We start from the raw sequence: 27,808 nt of genomic DNA, 5'->3' as shown, positions 1-27,808 counted from the left end.
TTCGGAATAAGAAGAAGCAGAATTTAGTGATTGTAGGTTATGACAAACTGTCATCTGATCAACTTTTCTTACATAATTTAAAATGTCAGAAAAAAATCCTGAAATAAGGCCTTATAAATATTTCGACACTCCCGATGGTCATGATGTTTTTAAGAAATACTTATGTCTCCTGAAACCGGCGGGTCAAGTCACCGCGGCAGCAGGTATCTTCGATGTCGTCGCCTGGTCCCATCCAAAAGGATATTTGCCTATCTTGGGCCGTTTCGTTTATGTAGGAACTCCCATTATTGGAGCTACCACGGCCTTCGTCTTTACGACAAACGGTCTTGCGAGTCTGCGTAACAAAGATGACAAGCTGAATTGGTTTTTGGGAGGCTTCGCAGCTGGTGCTCTCGTGGGGGCTTGGCGAGGCAAGACCATGTTTGGGTTTAATTTGGGGATGCTGTTCGGGCTGATGGCGGTGGTGAGAAAGTACTCCGAGGATAGAGGGTGGCAATTTTCACCACCGAACGGTGTTCCAATCATGAATCAAGGAATTTGGCAGTATGATTTTTCTCTCTTCAAGGAAAGACCTCGTACCTGGACCACTGGCAAAGATTAATTTTTCATTGATGTAGTGTGAGAGACGATTTGTAAATGAGAGCTGTCAATAAACATTTGGCGATTTTGAAAATGTTTGTTTGTGTGGTTCCTGAAACCAAATGTAGGTAGTAATTAAATTTTTCTTATGAAATGGTGTTTAATTTTTTTCATTAGTTTGAATACATTTTCAATCAATTTCTGAATTATTTGTGTTTAGCATTCAAGATTCAAATTTAAAGTATGTAATTCATAAGAATCGCAAATTAAAAAAGTGAGGTATGACTAAGAAACCCACATTCTTAACTACCTGTCTATCTCTTTAATGAATTCTTCTACCGAGTAGATTGTGTATCAAGAAGATAGTTTTCTGAAATTGAGTACTGAATCCGTTTAGAAAAGAGGGCAAGCTTTTTATATAAAAATGTACTAATTTAGTAAGAAGACTTTTCATACCCACAAGTTAATAGTTTTTCTCTAAAACTGAACATGTACATTACTGTCTGACTTCTCTTGGTATTGAACATTTTATGTTGTCCATTTTTATGATTTATTTCAAAGATCCACCTGACAAGCCATTTTGCAAGGTAAATATGAGAACTTTTATGTGTATAAGTCAAAATACAATACCAGTAATATATAATTCTCTCTTCCGTTTAATGCTCAAATATGATATCCTAAGCTGGAGTAGAGCATTAAATACTGATCTAGACAAAGTATTTACTGTAAATTACTCAGTATCTTGTTTCCTGAAAAAAAATTTTCTACATAAAGATGGTTGTAAGTTTGGACGATTCTTTCACTACGACCCTTATGCTAATAGAAATAACTAGTACAACGAGAATTTCACTCATCTTTTTGATCATATTTCTCAATGAAGTGAGTCACAATACTTGCAACATAGCTGATTACATCATTAAGTTCAATCATATCTCATCTGTAGTCATAATTCAGAAATTCTTGAAAAATGTATGTCGACAAATCGTGATTGTTGATATTGAAGTTAAGATTTTTAGGTGGTTCTTTTAGACACTGGACTCGCTGCGAAAGTTTCATTTTCATTGATAATAAGATGGTTTGGAAAATTCCTTTACAGATAATTCTATAAATTTAATAATCACCATTGATCTTCTACCAGACACATCAAAAGTAAATTGAAACTCAGTTCAAAACAGTAACTTTTTTTATTCATTAAATTTCAATGTATTATATTTTAGGTAAAACAATTAAATAACTAGATTAAGGAAACAAGAAAAATGCAACGACTAGGTAAAATTAGCAAATATAAAGATTAACTGGATGAATCACAAAAAACAGTCAATAAACAAGCAGTGCCATCCATTTTGTAGAAGGTGCAGGCTAACAGATAACTATGAAAACCTAACAACTCGTCCTGTATAAATGTAACTGAGGCAAATACTCAAGTGTCAAACACTAATATCACAATTAATGCTTCAAAATAATAATTGAGACGATAACTACAGAATTTATTTAGATATTTGAGATTAGAATTATCATTTCTTTATGTTGTATTTTTTAAAACTATTATATTACTCGTAACAAAATCTGCCCAATAAATATTTCAATTCATTCTATTTTCCTCGTTTACGTTGTTGATATTGTTGCTTTGGGTCGGTTCCACGACTTCAATATCTTCTTCTTCTTCTTCGTCAGTCACATATTCTATAATCTCCTCCACTTCATCTTCTTCTGCTTCCTGACCTTCAGAGTTATCCTCCTACGAAAAATAACATAAAAAAATCAAAGAACTGAGAAAATAAATGTTTCAAAACTGACATTCGTAGCATAATTGTTATTTATCTCTTATAGAACATTATAGTGTATAAAAATGAGAAAGTAACCTTTTTTACTCCCAAGTCGAACTATTCAAATTTTTTATATGTATGAAGTATCTTTTGTCTATTCTTCTAAAAACCTTTTTAAAATAATAATAATAATAATAATAATGGTGTTTATTGGGTGAAACAGAATATAACAATTAGGAGGCGAAGTTCAAAACTGCAGTGCAGAACACTACAGGTTTGTTCTACCACTGAAAGGAATATATTTTTTCATCATTATCAGTAAATCAGTAACGAGTCTTCAGGTGAAAATCTTGCATAAATGGTCATAAGATAATTTAACCCGAATACAACAAACACAAACATTGATATTCACATGAACTAAGGATAAATATGGGTTTTATAACCTATAACTTTTCAAGCCTTCAATGAACTTTCTCACATCTAATTTCAATTGAGCTTCATTTTTTATTGTAGTCCTAACACAAACATTTCGAATAACAGTGCACATCCAAAAGAATGACTGATATATCAAGGTTGCAACTTTTGGAATGTTTAAGGATTGTTATTCACGTCGAAATGAAACTATTTCCAAAGTTTGACGAAAACAGTAAGTAAATTAATTTCCAGAGGAACATCCTCAAGTCAACACTCGCAGAAAATTAAGTTATAATATGAAAGATATATGTTAGAATTTAAAAAAAGCCGGAATCTACAAGAAAAAATTTTGAGTTTCCAAAAGTTATACTTATGAGATGGAAGTCGAGGTTTCCATAAAAAATAAGCCAGAATTTCATGAAAAAAGTTGAAATTTACAAGATATAAACCAGAATTTTCGAGATGAAAAGTAAAATGTTATTTAAATTGTGAAACAACTCACTTCAGATACCTCATCTTCATCGTCTCTCAAGCCATTTTTTGCACCATTGTGGATCCCTCCGTTCATCTTCTCACCATTTGCAATCACTTCTGTTGTGTCACCGCTCCTCTCCGCGTTTCTTATCTCTTCATCTACTTCTTCGTCACTCTCTTCATATTCGTATTCTACCTCCTCCTCTTCATCGTCTACTTCCTCCTCATCATCACCAGCATTTACCTTTTCCTCAGAGACTTGAGCTCGAGACGCACTCGGTAAACCCACTGTGCAGTTTAGTTCAGTCGAAGCAAGCTCCAATGAAGGTTTCCCCACGTTCTCTGGTTCTTCCACAGCTTCAGTAACATTCTCAGTCAATTTATTTACTGAACCATCTTTATTTGAATATTGTTCCAGAAGAGTATCCACCAATTTTTCTGATTCTACTACAGTCTCAGGGTTTTTCATAGCGACTTTGGTTTCACTCTCAGTCAATAATTCGTCCGCTGTACCATTTTCTTTACTTGAAGAAAGAGGCAGAAGTGATTCTTCCACTTTTTCAGGCTTCACCCCAGTATCATGCTTCTCCTTGGTGGCTGTGGTTTCTTCCTCAGCCAATAAGTTCTTTGATGCTCCGTTTACTCTAATTGAGGAATCTTCAAGAAGAGGCTGTTGCAATTCATCAACTATTCCTGGTTCTTTTCACTGTTTCATCAACCTCCTCAGTCGCTTCAGGTTCAGATAACTCCAGTTTTTCTATCGTACCACTTTCTGTATTCAAGGCAGATTCCACTCTGACATCGTTTACAGGCTCATTCATTTCTGATTCCTCCAAAATTATGGCTTCTTTCTTTTCCACCTCACCAATCTCTTGCTCAAAGTCCTTGGTCATTGGTGCAGAACCTTCATCTTTCTCAACTTGCTTCTGTTCCAGCTCAGCAAATTCTTCTTTGAGTACAGATTCAAGTCCATTATCTTTGTTTGCTTCAGTAACCTCGGCATGTATGATATCCTCAAGTATATTTCCTTCAGGTTTGCTGACTTCTTCAGGAGAAAGCTGTTCTTCAGTTACTGCATCTTCTTCAAATTTGTTGTCTACCTTTTTCTCAGGATGACTCACCTCCTCAGAAGGGAGCTGCTCTTCAGTTTCTGTATCTTCTTTCTGGAAACTGCCAGTTGCAACACCCTGCATGGCTTTTTCTTCTAGAGATTGATTCATGATGTCAAGCGAATTTTCCTTGGCCAGTTGAAGCCTTTCCTCGACCAGAAAATCATCAATTTGTGGCGATGCTTCATTTTCCACTAGCTGAACATCTCCAGCTGGTTCAATAATTTCTTGAACCTTTTTTCCAAAGTTTTCGGTGATGTCTACTACATCTTCCTGGTCTTCATGCAATTCCTTCCTGATTTCATCTAACAGACTTTGGTCCAGACCGATCTGTTTCGCTTTATCGATTATATCATCAATTTCCTCCTCCAATAGGGGATCGGCTTCGATTTTTTCGAATTCTTCGGACACGTTGCTGCTGCTCCTTTCTTCGTACTTTCTACCGGAATTCGACGACTCGTCAGTCCCGTTTTCTGAAAAACAAGAGTGGGTAGTTTTGTATTGAGACGAGCTACTTCGAATTTATTCTAGAATAAACGTACACAACATGTTTCTGAGGTGTGGTTGTCTTTTTTTGTATGACAATTGGCGTGTTTCAAAGTTTTTGCTCAGTCGTGAAATTATTGTAAGGGTGGGGTGGGTATTAGCGATTAATGGGGTTGACTCAGCATGTGAATCGGGGTAATGACAGATACTGTTAAGTTACGGTTAAGCTATTTTACAAACTGTAACATACCTTCTTCGAAAAGCTTGATGATAGCCTGTATCGAAACTGAGACACGTCAAAACTTTGGAAGGTTATGGATAGAGACATTTTTAAAGAAAAAAACTTGTATTTTTAGAAAATATATTGAACAAGTAACAGCATAACACAAATAACAGGAATATTACAAGTGAAAGTTTCTCATTGGTTCATTTATTCTAGAAAAAATCCTTTGGTTGTATAAAGAACAGATAACATTCAAAACGCCATCGAAACGAAAATTCAACTGACAAAGTTTGTAATTGTTCAATTTTCCCAACAGTTACAATAATTCAAGGCTTTTTCATGTACTTACCAGAGGAATCGAGACTGATAACAGACAGCGTCATTTTTCCAGCAAGTACAACAGCAGGGTCTTCTTCCGAGTTGATGTTCTGTGCTTCAGTAGCGGAATCAGTCACCAGTAGGTGTGATTGAGGCGGTAGAGCTCCTTCCAAGAATATTTCCTTAAAAATATACCAAAGTAACAATTGATTATTCTTTAGTTTTTTTGTTACATCTGATAACTAAAGATAGATGCCTATTCAAAACAACCGCAGGTGATGTCACGCATACCAACCAGCCCCAGCAAGAAAAATCTAAAACGTATTACTGTTTCTTCACTGATATCCTTACCTGTGGTGGTTCTGCTGAATCCGAAATAGGAGGCTGAGCTGCAGGTAACACTGGAGAATCTGGTCTGGACCATCTTTTACCGCCTTCACAACTAGCTCTCATTTCCATTCCAACGACTTTAACGGATGCTTGATCTTCGTCTTGACTCAAAACGCCCCGTTAGCCACTACATCCTGTACAAAAATGTCAATATGTTATTGAATTAAAGTCTGAAGTTGTTGGGTACCGTTTGGTCAGAACCTTTTGAACACTGGTAGAAAACAAAAACTCAAAGCGTGCGGGCAGAATTAAATTTCAACAATGAGTAACATCTGCTCTAAGCAAATAAAGATGTTTTCAAGATAATCTGTTGGGATCTTGGGTGAGCTAGCATGCAAAAAAGAAACACATTTCTCGATGTTTGAAGATGATTTTTCTCCAAACTCACACACAAATGAATGAAAACCGTTTTTTTTATGTAAAACACTGAATGCAAGAGAAAACTATTTTTCTAATTAACATTAAATGTAGTGAATATTTTTCGGATATATTTTCCAACTGCATACTTTAGAGAAACTGGTACAATTTATAGTGCTGAAGAGTCTGAGGATGGGCCATCGAAAACTTGACATTGAGGTTTTGGGTACTAATCTTGGAAATCCTAAAAAAACGCTCAGGAGGAACAGTTTTTTCTCATTCACAGCGTCGTCACTTCAACCTCGGAGTAGAGGGGTGAACAACCCTTGGAATTTTAATAGGGAATAGGGGGCGAGTCGCACATCGTTTAAAAGATCTTGGAATTCTCCAAACAATGGTGTACATTTTTTAAAATTTGGACGTATTTAAAAGAGTTCCTTTTGATAACCTTTTCAATATTGTTAACAGCAACAAATTGTTTTTCGCCACTGCTCAGTTGGAATGTATTTGGAACTCTTTCATTTGTTTGTTATGCAACTTTTTTGTTAAATTTTTTAGTTCTTCTTTGATAAGAGGACTATTACAATTGAGAAATGGTTGAAAATGCTGCTTCTATTTCTAATTTTTATGTTATCTACATTATTACTAGTAGTGAGTGCCGTAAAGTGTTGCTAAAGAAACAACGGTTTACACAACTGCAGAGGTATGAGTTGATTGAACTTTACTATGTTTTCGATTTAATTGCTAAATTTCGCGCAACTGGATCTGCAGCAAATAAAAAACGGCAAGTCGAACCACCAGTAACAAAAGAGGCGACACAAGTGGCAATTCTGGACCATGTTGAGCTTGACCATACTTGCACAAGAAAGCTAGCATTCGGCGTATTTCAAAAACCCACAAAATGCATCCTTACAAGATTAAATTAACGCAAGAACTGAATGAAGATGATTTCGATCGACGCTTGCAATTTTGCGAGTTGGTTAGTGAACGAGCGGTGGAAAATCCACATTTTGTTTTCAACATTCACTTCAGTGATGAATGTTCTTTTTTTCTAAATGGCGCAGTTAATCGCCATAACTGTCGCTATTGGGCTGATTCAAATCCTCACATTTTTCATGAAGTGCATACTCAACGTCCACAAAAATTTGGTGTCCGTATTGTTGGCCCATTGTTTTTAGAAGGCAATTTAACCGGACAAATGTATCTGAAGCTTCTCACGGATATTATTGAGGATCGGGAGGATCTGTTAATATTTCAACAAGATGGGGCTCCTCCGCATTATGCTCTGCCTGTTTGGCAGTATTTAGATCAGACTTTTCCGGATCACTGTCCGGGGCACTATCGAATGGCCACCACGACCACCAGACCTTTCGCCGTTAGATTTCTTTCCGTGGGGTCATTTGGAAAGCAGAATTTACTGTACTCCTCCTGGATCACTCGAAAATTTACGGCAACGAATCACAAATGAATGTCGCCCAATCACTCCAGAAATGCTCCACAATGTTTGAGAACGTTTCCAGCAGAATCTCTATTATTGCATGGAAGCTGGAGGTGCCCATTTTGAGCATATGTTAACATGAAAATAAAGTAAGTAACTTTAACTCTAAATTTAATATGGTTTGTTCAAATCAAAAAAAAATTAAACCGTTGTTTAGAGAATTCCAAGTTCTTTCAAACGATGTGCGACTCGTCCCCAGTTCCCTATTAAAATTCCTAGGGTCGTTCACCCCTCTGCTCCGGGGTTGAAGTGACGACGCTGTAAATGGGAAAAAAACTGCCCCTCCTGAGCGTTTTTTAGGATTTGCGAGATTAATACCCAAAACGTCCATGTCAAGTTTTCGATGGCCCACCCTGTATATGACCTACAGTGATTCACTGGATTAATTCATCACCTAAATCATAAAAGGTACTAAATTCTAAGAAGTATCTTCCAAGAGACATTCATAAACATTTTTTAAAGTTATATTAAGAATATTTTTCCATACACTAAAATCCCTACATTCTAAATAATTCTGATTGAAGAAGAACCTTTTACAAAATATTGTATAGATGAAACATTGATCTTTGCTTTCGGAAACAAAATTGATGGTCGTTTAAGATGTTGAAGCAAACATTTGAAATCCTGTTGATTAACAACAGATTTTTCGGTACAACTGATAGTAAAACAACAGGTCTATATGTTTTGCCCTTTTTAGATATAGGATGGTCTTGAGCAGTCTTCTAACAAAAAAGAAAAACCCTTTTTTGTGAGACAAGTCGAAGGGTCTACAGATCACTGATGCAAATTGATTGGAGGGATGTATCTGTCCAGAAAAATATTTTCCATTATAGCGCCATCTATGAAATACTTCAAACAATAATTCAAGACTCTTTATCAGATATCCATGGTGAAGTTTCGAGCAAAACCGTCTGTATGGGTATTAAAAATCGCAATCTACCATGAAAACTAAAACAGCGTCTACTCTAGGCATGGCAGTTAAATCAAATAACACATACATAACCAACGACTAATTAGGGACTCGAGTTGTTAAATCAACACGGATTGGCCACGATACCGTTACCTGATCAGTACCCTCGCTAGTCTTACGGCGAGAAGAGAGCTCTTGATCGACCTCGTCCAACAGTGCTGACATCGCATTAACAACTACGAAGAGAGAATGTGAACACTAGACTCCTTTTACGACAGAATGGTATGGTATACAGGTACGAGATACATGGGTGTAAATTTTTTTGCATTGATGGTAAGTAATCTTGTACGGGTTTTCCCTCTATATTATAGATTATTTGAATATCAGGAAACTGCAGGGTTTTCAATCGAGCAAAAATTTATCATCTATGTATTTGATAAACAAATTTTTGAAAAAAAAAATTACATGAATGAAGACCATTTTGTTCGATAACTTCATTTTCTTTATATATCCTGACGAATACTTCATAACCTAGAATATGAAGTCAATTTTCTTCACCTACTACAAAATGGCGGAACATTTAATCATTTCCTGAAGTCATACATATTAATATCGATATTTCTAGAAATATTCCTTTTTATCTGCTATATGGCGATTCTAACAACCCGATAAGGTTTGTTAAGTTATTTTTTGTTTATAAAAACTAAAAAAAAAAAAATGAATGTCAGTACGACAATGAACATCATTGTTCAGTTAGAACATTCTCATTTAGTTTTCGGTTTTACCTACTAGTAGAAAGGTACCACGGCAAGAATCTCCAAAATGGTCAATTCTCGTCCATTGGAAGAAAAAAAATGAACCGATTTTTATTAGGGTGCGACGCGTAACTTTCACGAGACCGAAAGGATTTTCAATGAACGTTTTCCGAATCGTCCTATCTGCAGAAAATATTTGAGGGAACTTGTATCCAAATTCACAACTACCGGTAGTGTACATAACAAAAAGCCCCCAGGTCATCCGTCCATTCCGGAAGAACAGCAAGTGCAACTAATTGGTGAGATGGTAGTAAATCTGAACAGTCTACTTTTTCCGTCGCGAACGTTTGTGAGGTGTCTCCTTCCACTGTACGGAGACTTTTGAAGAGGAATAGGTATCATCCATTAAAAATTAAAATGGTACACCAATTAACTAAAGATGACCCTGATCGAAGAACAGAATCTGCGAAATTATGACGGAAACCATTGCAAGGCATACCTATCTCCACAATATTCAATTTAGTGACGAATGTACATTTTTTTAAACGGCAATGTTCACAGACAAAATTGCCGTTATTGGAGTGACACCAACCCTCACATTTTCCGGGAAACACATACCCAATACCCAGAAAAAATTAACGTTTGGGCAGGAATATTGGAAAACCATATTGTAGGATCTCTATTTATTGATCAAAATTCAACAGGGCAACTGTATTTGAATATGCTGGAAACTTCTGTTTACCCTCTCATCACTGAGATCGTCGAAGCGAATCCTAATGAATTCGATATGGATTTTGTATTCCAACAAGATGGAGCACCACCACATTACTCCAAGACAAGTAAGAAACTATTTGGATATTACTTTTCCTGATTGTTGGATTGGCCGTCGAGGTCCTACAGAATGGCCAGCCCGCTCGCCAGATTTGACTCCTTTGGACTTTTTTATAGGGATATTTGAAGCAAAAGGTGTATGAAACTGAACCTGCTTCATTATTGGATATACGGCAGAGAACAATAAATATTTGTAGGTATATTGACGTTACTATGTTCGTAAATGTTCGACGTGAAATATCGGATAGGCTGTTCATATGTCAAGGCAACCATTTCGAGCATCTTCTGAACTGACCTCAAGCTTATTACCTCATATCATGTAGTTAAATGTCAATGTATTCAGACAATTATTAAAAGTTCCGCCATTTTGTAGTAGGTGAAGATATTCACTCATATTCTAGGGAGAGGGAAGTATTCGTCAGGAGCTTCAAAATGATGTGTCACAAGACCCCCCTTTCCATTCAGTTTTTTCAATTTCATCTTCCAGTTTCATTTATAAAGTATTCATGCATTAATTTCATTATCCCAAATTTCAATTTTTCGAGTTGACCCATTCAAAACATAAAAGGGGGGGCATTAAAAAAAGTAATGTATACACATATATACAAAATTAGTTTATACCTATCTACCATGTCTATTGTGATTTCTGAACATTTTACCCCTTCAATAAGAATGTTGTTCTTTCGACAATAAAATATACCTTGATTGATTTATTTCTGTTAACCAGAGTAACAATATTCGACCTGAAAATATAAAAATGTGAATGCTGATGAAATAAATCAATTGGCATATTGTTATTGATTGATCGTTATTCACAGCGACCCTTCATATGAATTCCATAATGTAAATAAGTTATTCTTAATTTGAATCTACTGTACTATGTCCATTAATCTATATACCTTAATAACTTGAAATCTTTCCCATACAAACAATTTTAAATTATATATATTATCCTTCCTTACACACAAACAGTTCATTGCTTCCTAAATTCTTGTTTTGTTTTATTCATGTATTGTCTAAATGAATTGTATTGATACCCTAATCAGAAAATGAATAAAATAATAATTATTATTATTATCATATGTATATCTTTATAAAGGAGATGATTTTATAAACTGGATGTTACTAGTTATTTACAGTGTTACTGAATTCAACTTTTTATGAAAAATTGTAAGATCAATTTATATTTATTCTTGAATTTAACTTATTATTTTTAATTATAGCCTCAAAAAAATCTCGAGTGTTTCATAATTAATCAGTGAATTTTTATTGTTATGTCGTTCATCGGGATATTGTTCTTAGTTTGTTATAAAGATATGTATAGTATTTCCAATACCAATTGGAACAGCACAGAGAAGGAATTCCCGCCTCGACATAGGCGTCGGCATATTATTTTTCATTATTTATATTGATCACCCCATGAAAAACCTCTCTCAACTGAATTTTTCCACCATGGGTAATTATAAAAAACTTTGAAATTTGAGGTAGTTGATTTCCGAGTCAAAAACTCTAAAATACAATGAAAACACAAATAAACACAAATGATAACACCGAATTCTCGTCAAACATAAATATATTTACAAAATAGAGGCTAACAAAATTGCTAGAAAAATCAAAATTCTTCTTCGCTATATTCGGATGAGGTGGAATCATCATCGGGTTGAATAACGATCGGATTTATGGAACTTTGCACATAATATTTGTTCTCTTCTTTTATAACGTGGGCCACACAGTTCTTCCACACATCACTATTACCTACTTCATTCACCACTCGCCATATATTGTCAAGCACTACAGCATTCAAAGTCGGTGACTGATTACATTTCCGCAAGCTTTCTTTCATTGTGGCCCAAACCATTTCAATTGGATTGAACACACAATAGTATGGAGGCAAACGTAAGAGAATATGACCACGTGTATTACTGGCGACCACGTGGTCGCCAGTAATACCTTTTTCTTTGGAATCTTTTCGGGTATTTCCATGTCATGATTTCGCATGAAATCAACAATATCTGCTTTTTTGTGTTATTGTTTGGTATTGTAGTCAATAACCGAGTTATCCTTAACAATAACCGAGTTTGGAGGAATATTTGGGAGAATCTGCTCACTGAACCAGGTTTCGAATAAAGCCGCAGTCATATCTTCGTGGTAATCAGCAAAACGAATCTTTTATATTTTTGGCCGACAGAAGCAAAGCGTTAGGTACGAAACCACTTTTATTCCCGGCATGCAAAATTATAAAACGTTTCCCCTTGAAGAAGGTGTGTTCAAAGCACAATACTTGGTTTTGTCTACCCAGCCATATTTGACAACATCATGGGTGTCAAACCAAGTTTCGTCGAGGTAGATTATATGTCTGCTGGATTCTCGGTAGCTTTTCATTCGCCTCAAATATTCTTGTCGGAGTTGAACAATGCGTGTCGATTCCATTATGACCATCCGATTGTTCAATTTTTTATATTTGAAACCACAAGACAATAAGACACCTCGTAGAGTTTCTAAAGATTTTTAATTGTAATCGGGATAGTCGAGTAGTTTATACCAAATCATTTCCAAGGTTGGTACTTTTTGGTATATACCGTAAATTGTTGGCCAAATCACATATTTTGTAGCACCATCAACGTTTGCGAATTTTTTATTCCTTTGTTTTCGTTTCATTGCATGACATCCCCTATTTTAATGACTTGAAGAACTGTCGTTAACTCGCATATTCTATTCACAATAGCATTCTGTGAAGTGTGACAGTTTTCCTTCTTCAAGCATTCATGAATATTAAAATTACTCGCTGAACTTGAACATGTAAGTCCTTATTTTCAAATTCCGGATCCCTGTCGATTGACACAGATTCCTCACACGTAATGTTATCATTTGTTTGAAAAGGTCTCTAGAAAGCCATATAGATGAAAGTACTCAAAAACACTAAGATTTTCACAAAAATCGGTTTAAACGATGAGATTGGAACCTTTGGTGTAAAAGTTTTCAAAAATCGGTTTGCAAAACCACTTACTACCTCACCTAACCCCACGAACACACGGCACTGATAAAGACATACTGTGAAACGGACAAAAAATCAGTATTAAGCCAGTCCAGCTAGCCGAGCCTTCATTCCTCAACTACATTTGATAGCACGTTTACTATCTGGGCGACTAGGGGCCACAGGCAAGAAATGTTTATGACTGTACTCTTATTTTTATTGCCGTTCCAATTGGGAATGGATAGACTATAATCTTAGATGAACATATTTGATGCAATTATTTTCAATTTTTAATTTAAACTTACCAAATTACTACTCGATTCATGTAGGAATATGTATACGTGATGCATGTGTGCGTGAACATACTCACTTTTAATTACTTTGGAAATTTCAGTAATGTATATTGTCTTTTAAAAAAAAAATTGTACTATATATATACAAATAGAGATTTTATCGAGTGTGCATGATATAAATCAAAAATGAAAAATTCGTGGATACAACACTCCAAACAGGGGGGCGAACCGCGGAAACGTGTGTTTCTGGCTATTGGCCTCATCAGCGCGGTGCAACCAAGTGTGAAGATGCGCAACACTTGTTTGCCGAAAGCAGGAAACAACACAAACGCACGGAGTCAACAACAGGAGCCATGCACACTCGATAAAACCTCTATTTGTATTCATATCCTGGACCCGGAAATCACGCAGGTAGCTATAGCTGCCTACGTGGTCGTGTTAGATGTAGCCTGGGAATTCTAGGTCTTCTAACTGAAACCACAAATGTGCGGTTGGCTCCTGTTGTTGACTCCGTGCGTTTGTGTTGTTTCCCGCTTTCGGCAAACAAGTGTTGCGCATCTTCACACTTGGCTGCACCGTGCTGATGAGGCCAATAGCCAGAAACACGTGTCCGCAGTTTGCCCCCCTGTTTGGAGTGTTGTACCCACGAATATATATATATATATATATATATATATATATATATTATATTATATATATATATATATAATATATATATATATATATATATATATTTATTTCGTGTGAATTTGTATATTAGGATTCCTATTTAAATAAAAATCTATCTATAACTAGTCTGATAAGTGTCTTGCATTTATCCATTGCCTTGATATTGCTTGATTACACTTCTATTACTATTTTTTTCATTATACAGTTCAAAATTATCCAACTGCTCTAATACACAGTTACCTTTGATGTTGAAACAAAGTAAATTATTTTGTACCACGCCCTCCCCCAAAGGAAATGAATCAGGGCCGGATTTAGGGTAGGGCAGGCGGGGCTACTCCCCCGTGGCCTTCACAGGAGAGAGGCCCGTATAATAAAGACAAAAAAATATTAAAATTTTGACAGTCAGCAACTTTTACGTTTTTCTTCCCAGACATTTTTTTTGTTTGCATTTTCACTATAAGAACACTTTCATTTACAATCAATTTTTGATTCCATGGAGCATTTCAGTGGCAAAACCTTTTTTTAATGTGTAATTTGTACCCATGAGTTGAAGAGAGATAAAATAAGTGAAAAAAAATCCAAAAAACGGTTGACAATGCTTACAACTTCTCGCTTCGAGCTCTGAATTTTAAAAATTGTATGACAAAATCACTTGAACGGAAAATTTTCAACTTCATTAGCGGGAAGTTAAAAACTCAACTTTTATGAAAACAGTTTTCAAGGGGCCTCGACTCCTTCGTTGCCCCAGGGTCTCCAGACTCCCAAATCCGGCCCTGAGAATAATTACCAAACCAGGAAAACTCTCCCCCTCAAAAATTTACACCATTACTCACAACACTCCACAATTTACCCCTTCAGACGCCACTGTCAACTCAACAAAGGTATATACCTCTTACACCTCCCGGCGAGTTTACCAACAGAAGGAGAGAACGGAAAGGAGGAAATCTACGAGGGGGGCGCATGCAAAAAGCGAAGCGAAGCTAAGCTGCCCGTAGTGTGGATCAGGAGGGGCCCCGAAAGTGCAGCGCACCTGCAAATCGAAAGGCACTTTGGCCATCTGTTCTACGATGCGTTCCATGGCCATTTCGGTCTCGCGAAGCCTACGACGTAGCTGATCCAGTTCAGCATCCCCTGCAGATACAACATGTCAAGTACACTGGTGACTGGGACCTCTTGTTTCGCATGAGGAAGTTCCACCCGAGAGTATATGTGTGCAGTTACTATTAAACGTTTGAGAATCGTTTGAAATATAATCAGATGGTTCATCTAAAAATATAGGTCTTTAACTTTTAGTTTTCAGTTGTACCAGTATCAAGTTTCTACAGTTTCAACGAGAACTCACCAGAAAATGTGTCAGGTATGAAATGCTACAATGGGGGACTATTTACAGCTACCAGACTGAGTCATGGCCAGTGGGAGAAATCGTATCTGCGTAAAGTTCGGGTCGGTGCATGACAAAGAAAGTATTATGAAAGAAGAAACAAAAACTTTTGTTTGCAATTTTACGTAGTACGTATTAAGGGGTAAACAATAAATGGATATTGAAATGCCATTTGGGTTCTTGTAGATATATAAAAGCCAAGCTCACCGGCCATGACTCAAGTCCGGCAGTTGTATACGCTAGGTTGCCTTTTATATTTCGGGATTAGAGAACAAAAACAAATATTAATAATCGAAAATCACTTTCTTGTTTTTCAAAATATTCCCCATGAAGATCCATACACTTTTGCATGCGTTTGAACCAATTGTCGAAGCACTTTTGCCACTCTGATTGAGGTATTCTGAACGCAACAACCGCTTTTTCAGTCGACTGCTGTTTACTTTCGGGCTCATATGCGTCACCTGTCACGATGTCACGATGTCATAGACGTGTTTCGAAGCACCGCGATTGACAAATCGTGTGGGATCCAACGCGAACTAACTTTTTTTGACAGTCGAATGTTTATGCAATATTGAATGTATGCTGGGTTCCACTAATGCCTCAGGTTGTCACAATCTCACGATAGGTCACATGACGATCTTGCAATAACACTTCGCGCACAAAATCATTGCTTTTCGGTACAATAACTGATTTTGAACGACCTTCACGAAATTCGTCTTGGGAGTGAACTACGACCACGATTGAATTCACCATACCATCGATAAACAGAGTCCTTGATGGAGCTTCATCGCCAAAAATTGAATCAAGTTCATCCATGCACTGTTGCTGAGTTAATCCACGTCGAAAGTTGTAAAAAATAATCGCACGAAAATGTACACGATTTAATTCCATTTTTGGGCCGAGATGAATCTTTTAGTTACTGTAAACAACACAAATAGCGAGCGTATGAGATCAAAAATGCTCTCTCTCTCTCTGTTTGGTTGGCCCTTGCTTCCGAGCAGGCGCATTTGGCCAGTTATCCTTCTGTTACATGTCACTTATGTAACAGTAGCTCCGTCCGGGGCTGCAGTTGTCCTGCTTTATGCAGACTGCTTCCTTATTGTGTCACTTTCTTCTTCTTTTGCTCTCTTTGTCATTTTCTGCTTTGTCTTTTGTCTGTTGTAGTCGGTGTAGGTTTGTTAGTATTTTCACATATCACAGATAGAAATTTAGACGAAAGACACATACAAGGGTGAATGATACAGGGTTTGTCTTAACTTTACGATAAAGCTGTCAGTTGCCAGATTGCAACACTAGAGTTGCCAAATCCCAAAACTTAAAAGGCAACCCTCGTATTTCAGGAACTGGCAAAACTAATGTTAATAAGTAAAATGTGGCAACACCATAATAAAGTTTGACATTTTTTACCACAAAAGTACTCACAACGTTTAGATATACAAGTGATATTTGTTTGTTTACAGTGAGTTGAGACAATCGATTTGATAAAAAAAAATAGGAATTTCAAGGGAAGGTTTTCGTTGGATTATTTTTCACCACTTTCGACGATGTATGGCGATAAAGCACCATCAAAAAAACCACAGTAGGTATATTGCTGGTATAATGAATTCAATCGTGGTCGTAGTTTGGTCGCCGACTAATTCCGTGAAGGTCGTGAGATAGAGGCACCCTTGCACATTAGTTCCATTTCAATACATTCGATTTTGCATGAACACTCAGTTGCAAAAAAAAAGTTCTCGTTGGATACCCCATAATTTATCAATCGCCCAAAAAAAGGCTCGCGTCAAGTGGTGTAAGGAAATTATTGGAATGTTCGACCGTGCTGCTTCAAAAGACGCGTATAAAATCGTAACAGGTGACGAATTATGGATATATGCCGGAAACAAAACAGTAATGGACCGATAGGGTATCCCAAGACGAGCTAAATCCAACAAAAGTTGTTCGTGGAAGATGCACAGCGAAGCAAATGGTTGCCTGTTGACCCATTCGGGTCATGTGGCCACTGTTCCGCTTGAGCAACGTAAGACGATCAATTCTGAGTGGTACACGACCATTTGCTTGCCGGAAGTCTTCGGAGAAATTCGTAAAACTAACCGCCGAAGACGGAATCGTTCTCCATCATGACAATGCGAGCTCTCACACATCTCGTGTAACAGGTGAATTTTTGAACAGTCAAAACATCGAATGACTCATCCTCCGTACAGTCCTGATTTGGCAACGAATGACTTTTTCTTGTTCCCGAATATCAAACGTAAAACTGCGTGGCCAACGATTTACGGGCGCTGAAGAAGCAATTGAAGCGTTCAAAAACCATATTTTGGAAGTGTTTCAAGAGGAATGGAAAAACTGCTTTGACAAATGGTTTGAACGAATGCAAAAGTATATTGGTCATCAAGGTGAATATTTCGAAAAACAATAAAACCAAAGTGATGGTTGCTGTTGATTTTTCATATTTTATTATGATGAGTTGCAATTTCTTTGGCTAGCACAAGGTTCGACTTCTGAGGGTTGTCATAATACATTTCACTACAATTCTGCTCATAATATTTTAAAGGTTGGCAACACCGCCACTAGAGATGTACTGTACTTGTTTGCCACGGTCAACAAATTATGTATGTTACTTTCAATATGCGTAGAAACCCTGGTGTCGTCACCGATTCACTTTCGTTTACTCAAAAGCTCTCGATGCGATTGAAGACATCAACCCAGTTTTGTACACTCGGTAATAGACGGTTCAAACATGGAATTCTGTAATATATATATAGCTTTCGGTTAAAATAAAAAAGTGGAAAGCGCTGTTTTCAACACAGCATAGAAGCACCTTTTCATCTACTTTAATTATATCCAGCAGCTGGATTCAGCAATCAAAGTCTACGATGTTCAGCGGCAAAGCACTTCCATTCGCTGGAAGCGTATTTAGAGATTCGATTTTCATCACATCGATCGTCACAAAACGCCGTCCTTCCATAGGGGACAAATCTGGTGAATACGGTGGCTGAGGCACCACAAGCGGCGCAAAACTTCAAGATAATACTCCTTATTTACCATACAAACATGTGGCAAGAACTGCTGATGCACTACGCCACGGTAATTGAAGAAAACAGGGGGCGAAACTTTGATATTTTATCGAATTTGGCGTGCTTTTTTTGGTCTTGGCTCTCCTGGGCTCTTCCATTGGAACGATTGGACTTTCGATTCGATATCATAACCATATATCTATGATGACCCAAGCAAATATGGATCGCCGTTGGGGTCATTAAACAACGACGGTTTTTTTGGTCAAAATTCAATAATTTTGGAACGAACTCTGTTGCCACACGCTTCATGCCCAAAATTTCCGAAAAAAATTGCATGGCATGAGCCAATCGATATGCCGACATCATCAGCAACTTCTCTAATAGTGATTCGACGATTCTCCATAACAATTTTCTTCAAATTTTCAATATTTTCATCGGTTGTTGATGTACTGGGGCGTGTCGTCATTTACATCTCGACCTTCTGTGAGAAGCTTGTACCACTTGTAAACATTTTTCTGACTCTGAGTACAATCACCATATGCCACTGTCAACATTTCAAGGTTTTTTTTTTCGATAGCAGAAAATTACGGAACAAGCAAAACACTCCTAACTCTTTTGCTTTTTACCAACAAACTTAAACAGCTGAAACTGTTCGCCCGAGAAATTTGAACATTCATTTATTTTTTGAACAGTTGACGTATATCTGACTCTTTGTAAAATCTCATTTCATTTATTTCAGCTTCATTTACAAACATTTCATACATAAAACATTTTCCGGTTTCAGTAATGAAGGTATAATAGTGTTGTGCACCAAAATATTTGAACACTTGTATTGGTGAAATATTTATTTATTCATTTATTTTCAGTCTAAATCATAAATAGAATTCTGATATTTATATGTGAATACCGTTACATTGTATTTACGAGTAGTTACTATATAAAGCCGCATGAAAGGAAAAAACATAAAGTTATTCTGAGCTTGAAAAGTATGTTTTTATACCGCTATAAACTTGTTTGGGAGGGAGGAAAAGGCTGATATCTGACATGTACTCGAAACTCGGGTAATATGTGAGTATGAAAATATTTTTCCAAATATACAATTAAACCATTCATCAAGGCATCTAATTTCGGGTGGAACATCCTCTACAAAAATTAAACCCATCCCCTCCTGTGCAACACTAGACAGAATGAAGAATGAAATTTGGTACATTCATTCATTTAGTTTATATATTTTTTATTTCTCTGACGAATCTGTAACTGCAAAATCTATAAATGGATGTACCACATGATGAAATATGAGAAAAAAAAAAGAGATTACAGTAGTATAATCTAATAGAACTAAGATATTACTCGGAAGAACTGAAAAAACAAACTAATTTGCAGACAGTACACAGAATTCAACAGAAATTAACTCAAAATGATATAAACTCAAAAGTAATATTTGTAATTTGAATGTACAGTCATCCAAAAATGATGTAATAGTTGGCTGGAAAGTTCGTAGGCTAACACAGAACAGAAAAAAAATCGTTTTTTTGGTAAAATATTATTTTATTACTCAATAAAGTTGCCTACAAGAGCGATACTACGATTATAGCAGTCACAGCACGATTTGTATTCAGGCTCAAAATAGGCCTCACTTTCGAAGATACCCTTGAGGTCTGATAACGGAAAAAAGTCGCTGGGGACCAGGTCTGGAGAATTAGGTGAATGTGGAAGCAATTCGAAGCTCATTTCATTCAATTTTGCCATCGTTTTCATTGATTTGTGACACGATGCATTACCTTGATAAAACTACTCTTTCTGTATCTTCAAATAGGGCCGCTGTTGATGCTTTTTTCCTCTTTCAAGATAGTCGATGAATATTATTCCATACGTATCCCAAATACTGACACCATAACCTTGCCAGCCGATTGTTGCGTCTTTCCACGCTTTGGAGTCGGTTCACCAGGTACAGTCCACTCAGATGACGATCGTTTTGATTCTTTTATAAATTAATGGAGCCATGTTTCATCCATTGTCACATATCGATGCATAAATTCGGGTTTTTAAGGTGGAACAGCTACAAGCACTGCTCAGAATCATCAGTTCGTTGTTGTTTTTGGTCGATTGTGAGCACGCGCGGCACTCACTTTGAACAGAGCTCTTGCATACCTAAATATTCATGCAGGATATGTCCAACACGCTCCTTTGATATCTTGAGAGCCTCAGCTATCTCGATAAACTTCACGATCATCCAAAATTATTTTGTGGACTTTTTTCTATGTTTTTGTCAGCAACAACCTCTTTAGAACGTCCACTGTGTGCATCGTCCTGGGTGCTCATTTCATCTCGTTCAAATTCAGCAAACCATTTCTCAAGGGTTGATTTTCCTGGTGCAAAGTCCGAATAATGTTTATCAAGCCAAGTCTCGGCTTCAACAGTAGTTTTTTTCGGGAAAAAGCAATACTTCTTTAGCACACAAAATTCCTTTTATCCATTTTCTTCAAACTTACAAAAGTTGCCTCACTCGAAATGTTGTATCCCACAAACTAATAGTACGACAGCTGTGTTTGTACACGCGTCTTTTGAAGGTTAGTGTTAACTGACAATCATCTAGTGGCGCCATCTGTGTGTTAGCATACGAACTTTTCAGTCCACCCGATATGAAAATAAGGAATGTCAGTTTATTCATGGCTTGAAGTTTCTCATCTACATTATAATATTAAAATACATTCTCAAGTGCCAAACAAACTTCTCATCAACACAAATAACTGCTATTAGACATTTAATTTTTCATAAACAACTTTATAAACGTATCTTTTTCAAAACAAATTGAATCAAAGAACTAATAAACACAAAAATGGAAAAGATGAAATGTGAATGTGACGTATGAAAGTCAAATCGAATGAAAATGAACAACTGATTTATAACTTTGCCGAAAGAAGTGGAATTACTGCAAAGGGAAAATCTGAGAAACATTAGTGGCGTGTCGATTTTAGTGCACATAACTTACTTGTATCACGTTCCTTCCATCCTATTGATTTCGTAGCAGAAATTCAAATTCAAATATTGATTCACGAATACAGAGTACAGAACATGTTTCAAAATGTCAAGGAAAGTTTTATGAACATTTATTGAAAGCCTCAAAACATTCGTGACACGTGAATATACAGAGTTTCAAAGTTGAGTAATTCATTTCAAAAGCTTGTAGAACTCGTCAAAGGAAATTGATATATCGAAAAATCACCTATATAAAAGTTGCATGACATAGTAAAAATTGAAAAATAAAATCCATTATCTAATTGAGAGTATAACCTTTTTCGAAAATATTGTTGTAAATCATGCCCTAAAAAAATAACGCCGGCCGCCACTGGTAGCCATAAATCAATTGTGACGTAGGTAAGAGCGCGCGAATGTACGACGTTTGCTGCCGCTCTAGATGCAGCTAGAATAATGCTAGCGATTTCGATGGAATTTCAGCCAAATTTCCACAGAGTTAGATTACGATATACAGGGTGTCCCTGGACTTCCTCTTTTCCTCTCGGGAATGTATAGATGGGGTCAAAATATTACCAGTACTTCATATAACTTTTTTTCCTAAAAGTCTTCGTAACCAAGTTACGGGCCCTCGAAGTTACAAAATGAAAAATGTTTTTCTTTGATAACTTTTCAAGTGAATATTCAAAATCATCCAAATTTTGGTAATTGACTAAACAAATGAATTCCGTCGATGAGCTTTCATGCAGGAGTCAGTTGTTTTGCTACAAAGTCAGGAACGGACTACCCCCGATGGTCCACACCCCAAAACTTTGAAATGACAGATATTTTTCAATATTTTTCAACAAAATAAGGTTACTTGGACAATTTTATGAATAAAAGTACTCGTGTGGAAAGTCGATCGGAGCAACGAGTCTTGATAAAAATGTAGTTCTACTCGACGACATCAAACCCGCTCGTCCACCATTATTTGAAATGAATAATTATCAAAGCAGAAATAATAATGATAACGTTAATTCAACAACATTTATAACAGGAATAATACAAAGTATGCTAAAATGAAGTCGTAAACAAAAAGTACAGTACCTATATGGAAGTTTAAGTCACAATTGTGATAGCAGATATTTTTTCAAAAGAAATATCAAGTTCTATAGATTCGTGGTGTTTTTAAACTAACAAGCTACTCTACTATGAAATATCGAATTCATTCCATATTTTGTATGTACATAATACGTGTGGAATAATCACGTTTCGTGTTGATCAGTTATCTGAATCTCATGAAACTCAACATTCGAATGTTTCAAATTCTTCTTCACAGCTAAACTGTTGAGGAGTTTCACTGATAATTATAATTTTATGGGAGAAATTCTTTAACACGAATCTAAATTTAGCTGAAAAAACGCACATCGGAAAAAATATTTACTATACTAATAAACTAATAAAAAGCAAACGAATGAACTACAAAAACGGCTGCACATGATCAGGTGAAAAATATCCAGGGAATAATTATGTTCCATTTCTTTCACAGATGTTGACAAAAAAACCTTTTAGAAAGTTTTGATAAAAAATGAGAAACTGGAATGCGATTTTGTTTTGTTGAGTGGTGCGTTGTCATATGACTATCATTGTATTGTCAATATTCTATAGGATATTTTGAATTTTTTTGATATGGCCGAACAGTTTACATTCAATGAATATGCAGATATGCATGTATTTTATGGACGAGCATTTTGTAATGCTGCAGAAGCTCGTCGTCTGTATTCCGAGCATTTTGTAATGCTGCAGAAGCTCGTCGTCTGTATTCCGAGCATTTTCCCAATCGAACGGTACCGTCAAGAGAAACATTCGAGCGTGTCGATCGCAGCTTGAGGGAGACAGGTATGTAATAATTGATAATTAATTTGAGCACGTTGTTTTTTTTGATATTATTGTAGGTACAGTTTTGCCAAAACGAGGTGGTGAGGGCGCTCCTAGGACTGTACGTACCGTTGTATTGGAGGAAAATATATTGGAAGCCGTCGCTGATGATCCTTCAATGAGCATCAGAAATCTATCAGAACAGTTCCATACATCCAAGTCCACTATTCATAGAATAATTAGGGAACAACTGCTCCACCCATTTCACATCCAGAAGGTACATGCCATGACACCTCAAGATTTTCCAGCACGACTGGAATATGCCAATTGGTTCATGGATAGGCAAAGAGAGGATATGACTTTTATTAATCGAGTTTTATTCACTGATGAAGCAGGTTTCAGTAGAGATGGAGTTATCAACTCTCATAATCTCCATATATGGGCCGAAGAAAATCCCCATGGGATATTGCAAACCAAACACCAACGGAAATTCAACGTGAATGTTTGGGCTTGTATCATAGGAAACCATCTTATAGGACCATTCGTTCTACAGGACCGATTGAATGGAGAACGTTATTTTGAGTTCATTCAGAACGATTTGAATGGACTTTTGGAACATGTTCCATTGCAAACCCGAAGAGATATGTGGTTTATGCATGATGGCGCTCCTCCTCATTTTAGTTTGATTGTGCGTGATCATCTGAACCATATTTTCCACAATAGATGGATTGGTAGAGGTGGGCCATATTCATGGCCATCGCGGTCTCCGGATTTAAATCCATTGGATTTCTTTCTGTGGGGGCATCTAAAAAGCCTTGTTTACGCTACACCTATCCACACAAGAGATGCATTGTTGAATAGAATAACATTACATTGTGAAGCCATACGAAACGACCCTGGAATGCTATTTCAAGTACAGAGAGGGTGTCTTCGCAGACTAAGAAAATGTATAAAGAGAGAAGGTGGTCATATCGAGCAGTTTCTGTAGCGGATTTTTCATTTCTGTTTGCTCTTGAGGCTCTTGAGTTTCGTTAGTTAAACGTGTTTGCATTATAAAAATTCGTTATGAACATTTTACCTATCATTTCATTTTCCTTAAAAACTAATATTTTCGAATAATGGTAGACATCTCAGGATAAATGTTGTTGAATTAACGTTATCATTATTATTTCTGCTTTGATAATTATTCATTTCAAATAATGGTGGACGAGCGGGTTTGATGTCGTCGAGTGAAACTACATTTTTATCAAGACTCGTTGCTCCGATCGACTTTCCACACGAGTACTTTTATTCATAAAATTGTCCAAGTAATCTTAATTTGTTGAAAAATATTGAAAAATTTCTGTCATTTCAAAGTTTTGGGGTGTGGACCATCGGGGTAGTCCGTTCCTGACTTTGTAGCAAAACAACTGACTCCTGCATGAAAGCTCATCGACGGAATTCATTTGTTTAGTCAATTACCAAAATTTGGATGATTTTGAATATTCACTTGAAAAGTTATCAAAGAAAAACATTTTTCATTTTGTAACTTCGAGGGCCCGTTACTTGGTAACGAAGGATTTTAGGAAAAAAAGTTATATGAAGTACTGGTGATATTTTGACCCCATCTATACATTCCCGAGAGGAAAAGAGGAAGTCCAGGGACACCCTGTATAAACGCTAGCCACGAGAATATAGTCAAGTGGAAGTTACAGTGCGCTACACGAAGCGATCTAGTAAGGCAATAGGCAATATTTAAAGTGAAATCCGTATCACCAATAATGGATTTTTCAATAATACTTATAACTATAACTCTTTCATTAGGGAACTTTTATATAGAGTTTCAGTATATCACTTCTTTTGGCGAATTCTAAAAACTGTTAAAATAAGTGACCCAACTTTAAAAACTCCCTGTATAAAAATGATCACATAACTTTTACAACTGTGTAACCAGAAACTGCACAGTTTGTGTTAGTTTCCTTACCTATTTTACTAGAAGTTCCATCTTTACTTATTTTGGGTGCCGTATATAACCTCTCCGGTTCAAAAACGTGAGCTCTGAAGTTAGGATCTGATTCTACGGATGGATACAGCGATTCAGGTTGCTTCTTGAAAACAACCTGAAAAATAAATTGTACCGCTTGAAAGTATATCCATAAAATTCATCAATTAAATATATAGATTTCGAATGATGAGATTTACTGGAGACTTAGAAAGACACAAGTTGAAAAATGATTCCAGCTTTACCTTCATAACTGTATATGTGAAGAATATGACAATCCCAATGGTATAAATAGGCATGATAAGACCCATACTTCCCGTTCCTTGCTTCGGTGATGGAACCACATGCCCTGCACCTCCCAGTGTTGGTCTCATCCCAGGCAGCGGTCCTGGCTGTAAAAAACATAACAGACTCAACAATACTGTATATAGGACGACTGTTCACAGTTTAAGCTGTTGAGCATGTTCAGTTTGTTGGTGAGAGGCATAAATTAGAAATATAAGTGAAATAGAAAACAACGATAGCATATAAAATCAGTAGACTAAATAGTATATTATACAAACACTGATACATACATACAATAACCAGTGTGAAGGTGGCCATGTGTTTTCATCCATGTGTTTGGGGTGAAAGAGAGGCGAGCGCGCTATTCCGCCATAGGTCGTTTCACCGCAATTATTCACATGGCTAGCTATGGAAATTTTTACATTGATAGACTCATTGCTGGAAACGAACTGATGTGATTGGAAATGATTGAAATGATGATGAAAATCCTTTTTTTTATGAAATGAACCGCATTTTATTGAAATTGTACAAACAACTGATAATAATAAAAGCAGAAAAATAATTCCAGAAGGAAATTCGTTTCTAGGAATATTTCTTCTGTCAATTAATTAAATACACCCCCGACTACCCTTAATTCAATTTTCATTAGAAAAAATCATAACTCCTTGCAGAAACACATTGCTGGGAAATTATTTCCATGAAACCATCCAATTTGGCATGCTTATTAACCCCAGAAGGGCCGCTGATTTAGTCTCGCGAAGAAACCCCCCGACTACCCTTAATTCAATTTTCATTAAAAAAAAATCATAAGTCCTTGCAAAAACACATTGCTGGGAGTATTTTTTCATGATACCATCGAATTTCGTAAGATTGTTTTTTTAATGAAAATTGGATGGTTTCATGGAAAAATTTACCCAGCAATGTGTTTCTGCAAGGAGTTATGATTTTTTTAATAAAAATTGAATTAAGGGTAGAAGGGGGTGTATTTTCGTGAGACAAAATCAGCGACCCTTCTGGGGTTAATAAGCATGCCAAATTGGATGGTTTCATGGAAAAATATTCCCAGCAATGTATTTCTGCAAAGAGTTGTGATTTTTTCTAATGAAAATTGAATTAAGGGTGTAAGGGGGTCTATTTTCGCGAGACTAAATCAGCGGCCCTTCTGGGGTTAATAATCATGCCAAATTGGATGGTTTCATAAAAAAATATTCCCAGCAATGTGTTTCGGCAAGAAGTTATGATTTTTTCTAATGAAAATTGAATTAAGGGTAAAAGGGGGTGTATTTTCTTGAGACAAAATCAGTGACCCTTCTGGGGTTAATAAGCATGCCAAATTGGATGGTTTCATGGAAAATTTACCCAGCAATGTGTTCCTGCAAGGAGTTATGATTTTTTTAATAAAAATTGAATTAAGGGTAGAAGGGGGTGTATTTTCGTGAGACAAAATCAGCGACCCTTCTGGGGTTAATAAGCATGCCAAATTGGATGGTTTCATGGAAAAATATTCCCAGCAATGTATTTCTGCAAAGAGTTATGATTTTTTCTAATGAAAATTGAATTAAGGGTGTAAGGGGGTGTATTTTCGTGAGACAAAATCAGTGACACCTCTGGGGTTAATAAGCATGCCAAATTGGATGGTTTCATGAAAAAATATTCCCAGCAATGTGTTTCTGCAAGGAGTTATGATTATTTCTAATGAAAATTGAATTGAGGGTAGAAGGGGGTGTATTTTCGTGAGACAAAATCAGCGACCCTTCTGGGGTTAATAAGCATGCCAAATAGGATGGTTTCATGGAAAAATTTTCCCAGCAATGTGTTTCTGCAAGGAGTTATGATTTTTTTAATGAAAATTGAATTAAGGGTAGAAGGGGGGGTGTATTTACGTGAGACAAAAGCAGCGACCCCTCTGGGGTTAACAAGCTTGCGAAATTAGATGGTTTCATGAAAAAATACTCGCAGAAATGTGTTTTTGCAAGGATTTATGATTTTTTTTTAATGCAAATTGAATTAAGGGTAGTTGGGGGTGTTCTTTCGCGAGACCAAATCAGCGACCCTTCTGGGGTTGATAAGCATTCCAAATTGGAAGGTTTCATGGAAAATTTTTCCCAGCAATGTGTTTCTGCAAGGAGTTATGATTTTTTTAATGAAAATTGAATTAAGGGTAAAGGGGGTGTATTTTCGTGAGACAAAATCAGTGACCCCTCTGGGGTTAATAAGCATGCCAAATTGGATGGTTTTATGGAAAAATATTCCCAGCAATGTATTTCT

General features: G+C 36.4%; 2 protein-coding genes across 2 annotated transcripts in view; one reads left to right on the top strand and one right to left on the bottom strand.

The window, feature by feature from the left end:
• The first annotated feature begins 82 nt into the window (after positions 1 to 82).
• On the top strand, positions 83 to 601 carry ND-B14.7 (NADH dehydrogenase (ubiquinone) B14.7 subunit). Its single transcript, XM_023163851.2, has one exon. It carries the CDS (start codon positions 83 to 85, stop codon positions 599 to 601), a length of 519 nt encoding a protein of 172 aa, XP_023019619.1.
• A 1,143-nt stretch (positions 602 to 1,744) lies between these two features.
• Positions 1,745 to 27,808, bottom strand: part of RIC-3 (RIC3 acetylcholine receptor chaperone) — a 40,445-nt gene continuing 14,381 nt past the window's right edge. The window contains 10 exon segments of the mRNA XM_074179631.1: positions 1,745 to 2,317; positions 3,262 to 3,920; positions 3,922 to 4,815; positions 5,401 to 5,551; positions 5,721 to 5,874; positions 5,877 to 5,893; positions 15,077 to 15,177; positions 21,434 to 21,454; positions 25,238 to 25,373; positions 25,501 to 25,647. Coding sequence (XP_074035732.1) covers positions 2,162 to 2,317; positions 3,262 to 3,920; positions 3,922 to 4,815; positions 5,401 to 5,551; positions 5,721 to 5,874; positions 5,877 to 5,893; positions 15,077 to 15,177; positions 21,434 to 21,454; positions 25,238 to 25,373; positions 25,501 to 25,647 — 2,436 coding nt within the window. The 3' untranslated portion in view covers positions 1,745 to 2,161.

The sequence above is a fragment of the Leptinotarsa decemlineata genome, unplaced genomic scaffold, assembly GCF_025532065.1.
Source record: "Leptinotarsa decemlineata unplaced genomic scaffold, Ldec_3_MD MMD2_tig00026282_RagTag_RagTag, whole genome shotgun sequence".
Classification (NCBI taxonomy): Eukaryota; Metazoa; Arthropoda; class Insecta; order Coleoptera; family Chrysomelidae; genus Leptinotarsa; species Leptinotarsa decemlineata.
This window is presented reverse-complemented; position numbering and strand designations above follow the sequence as displayed.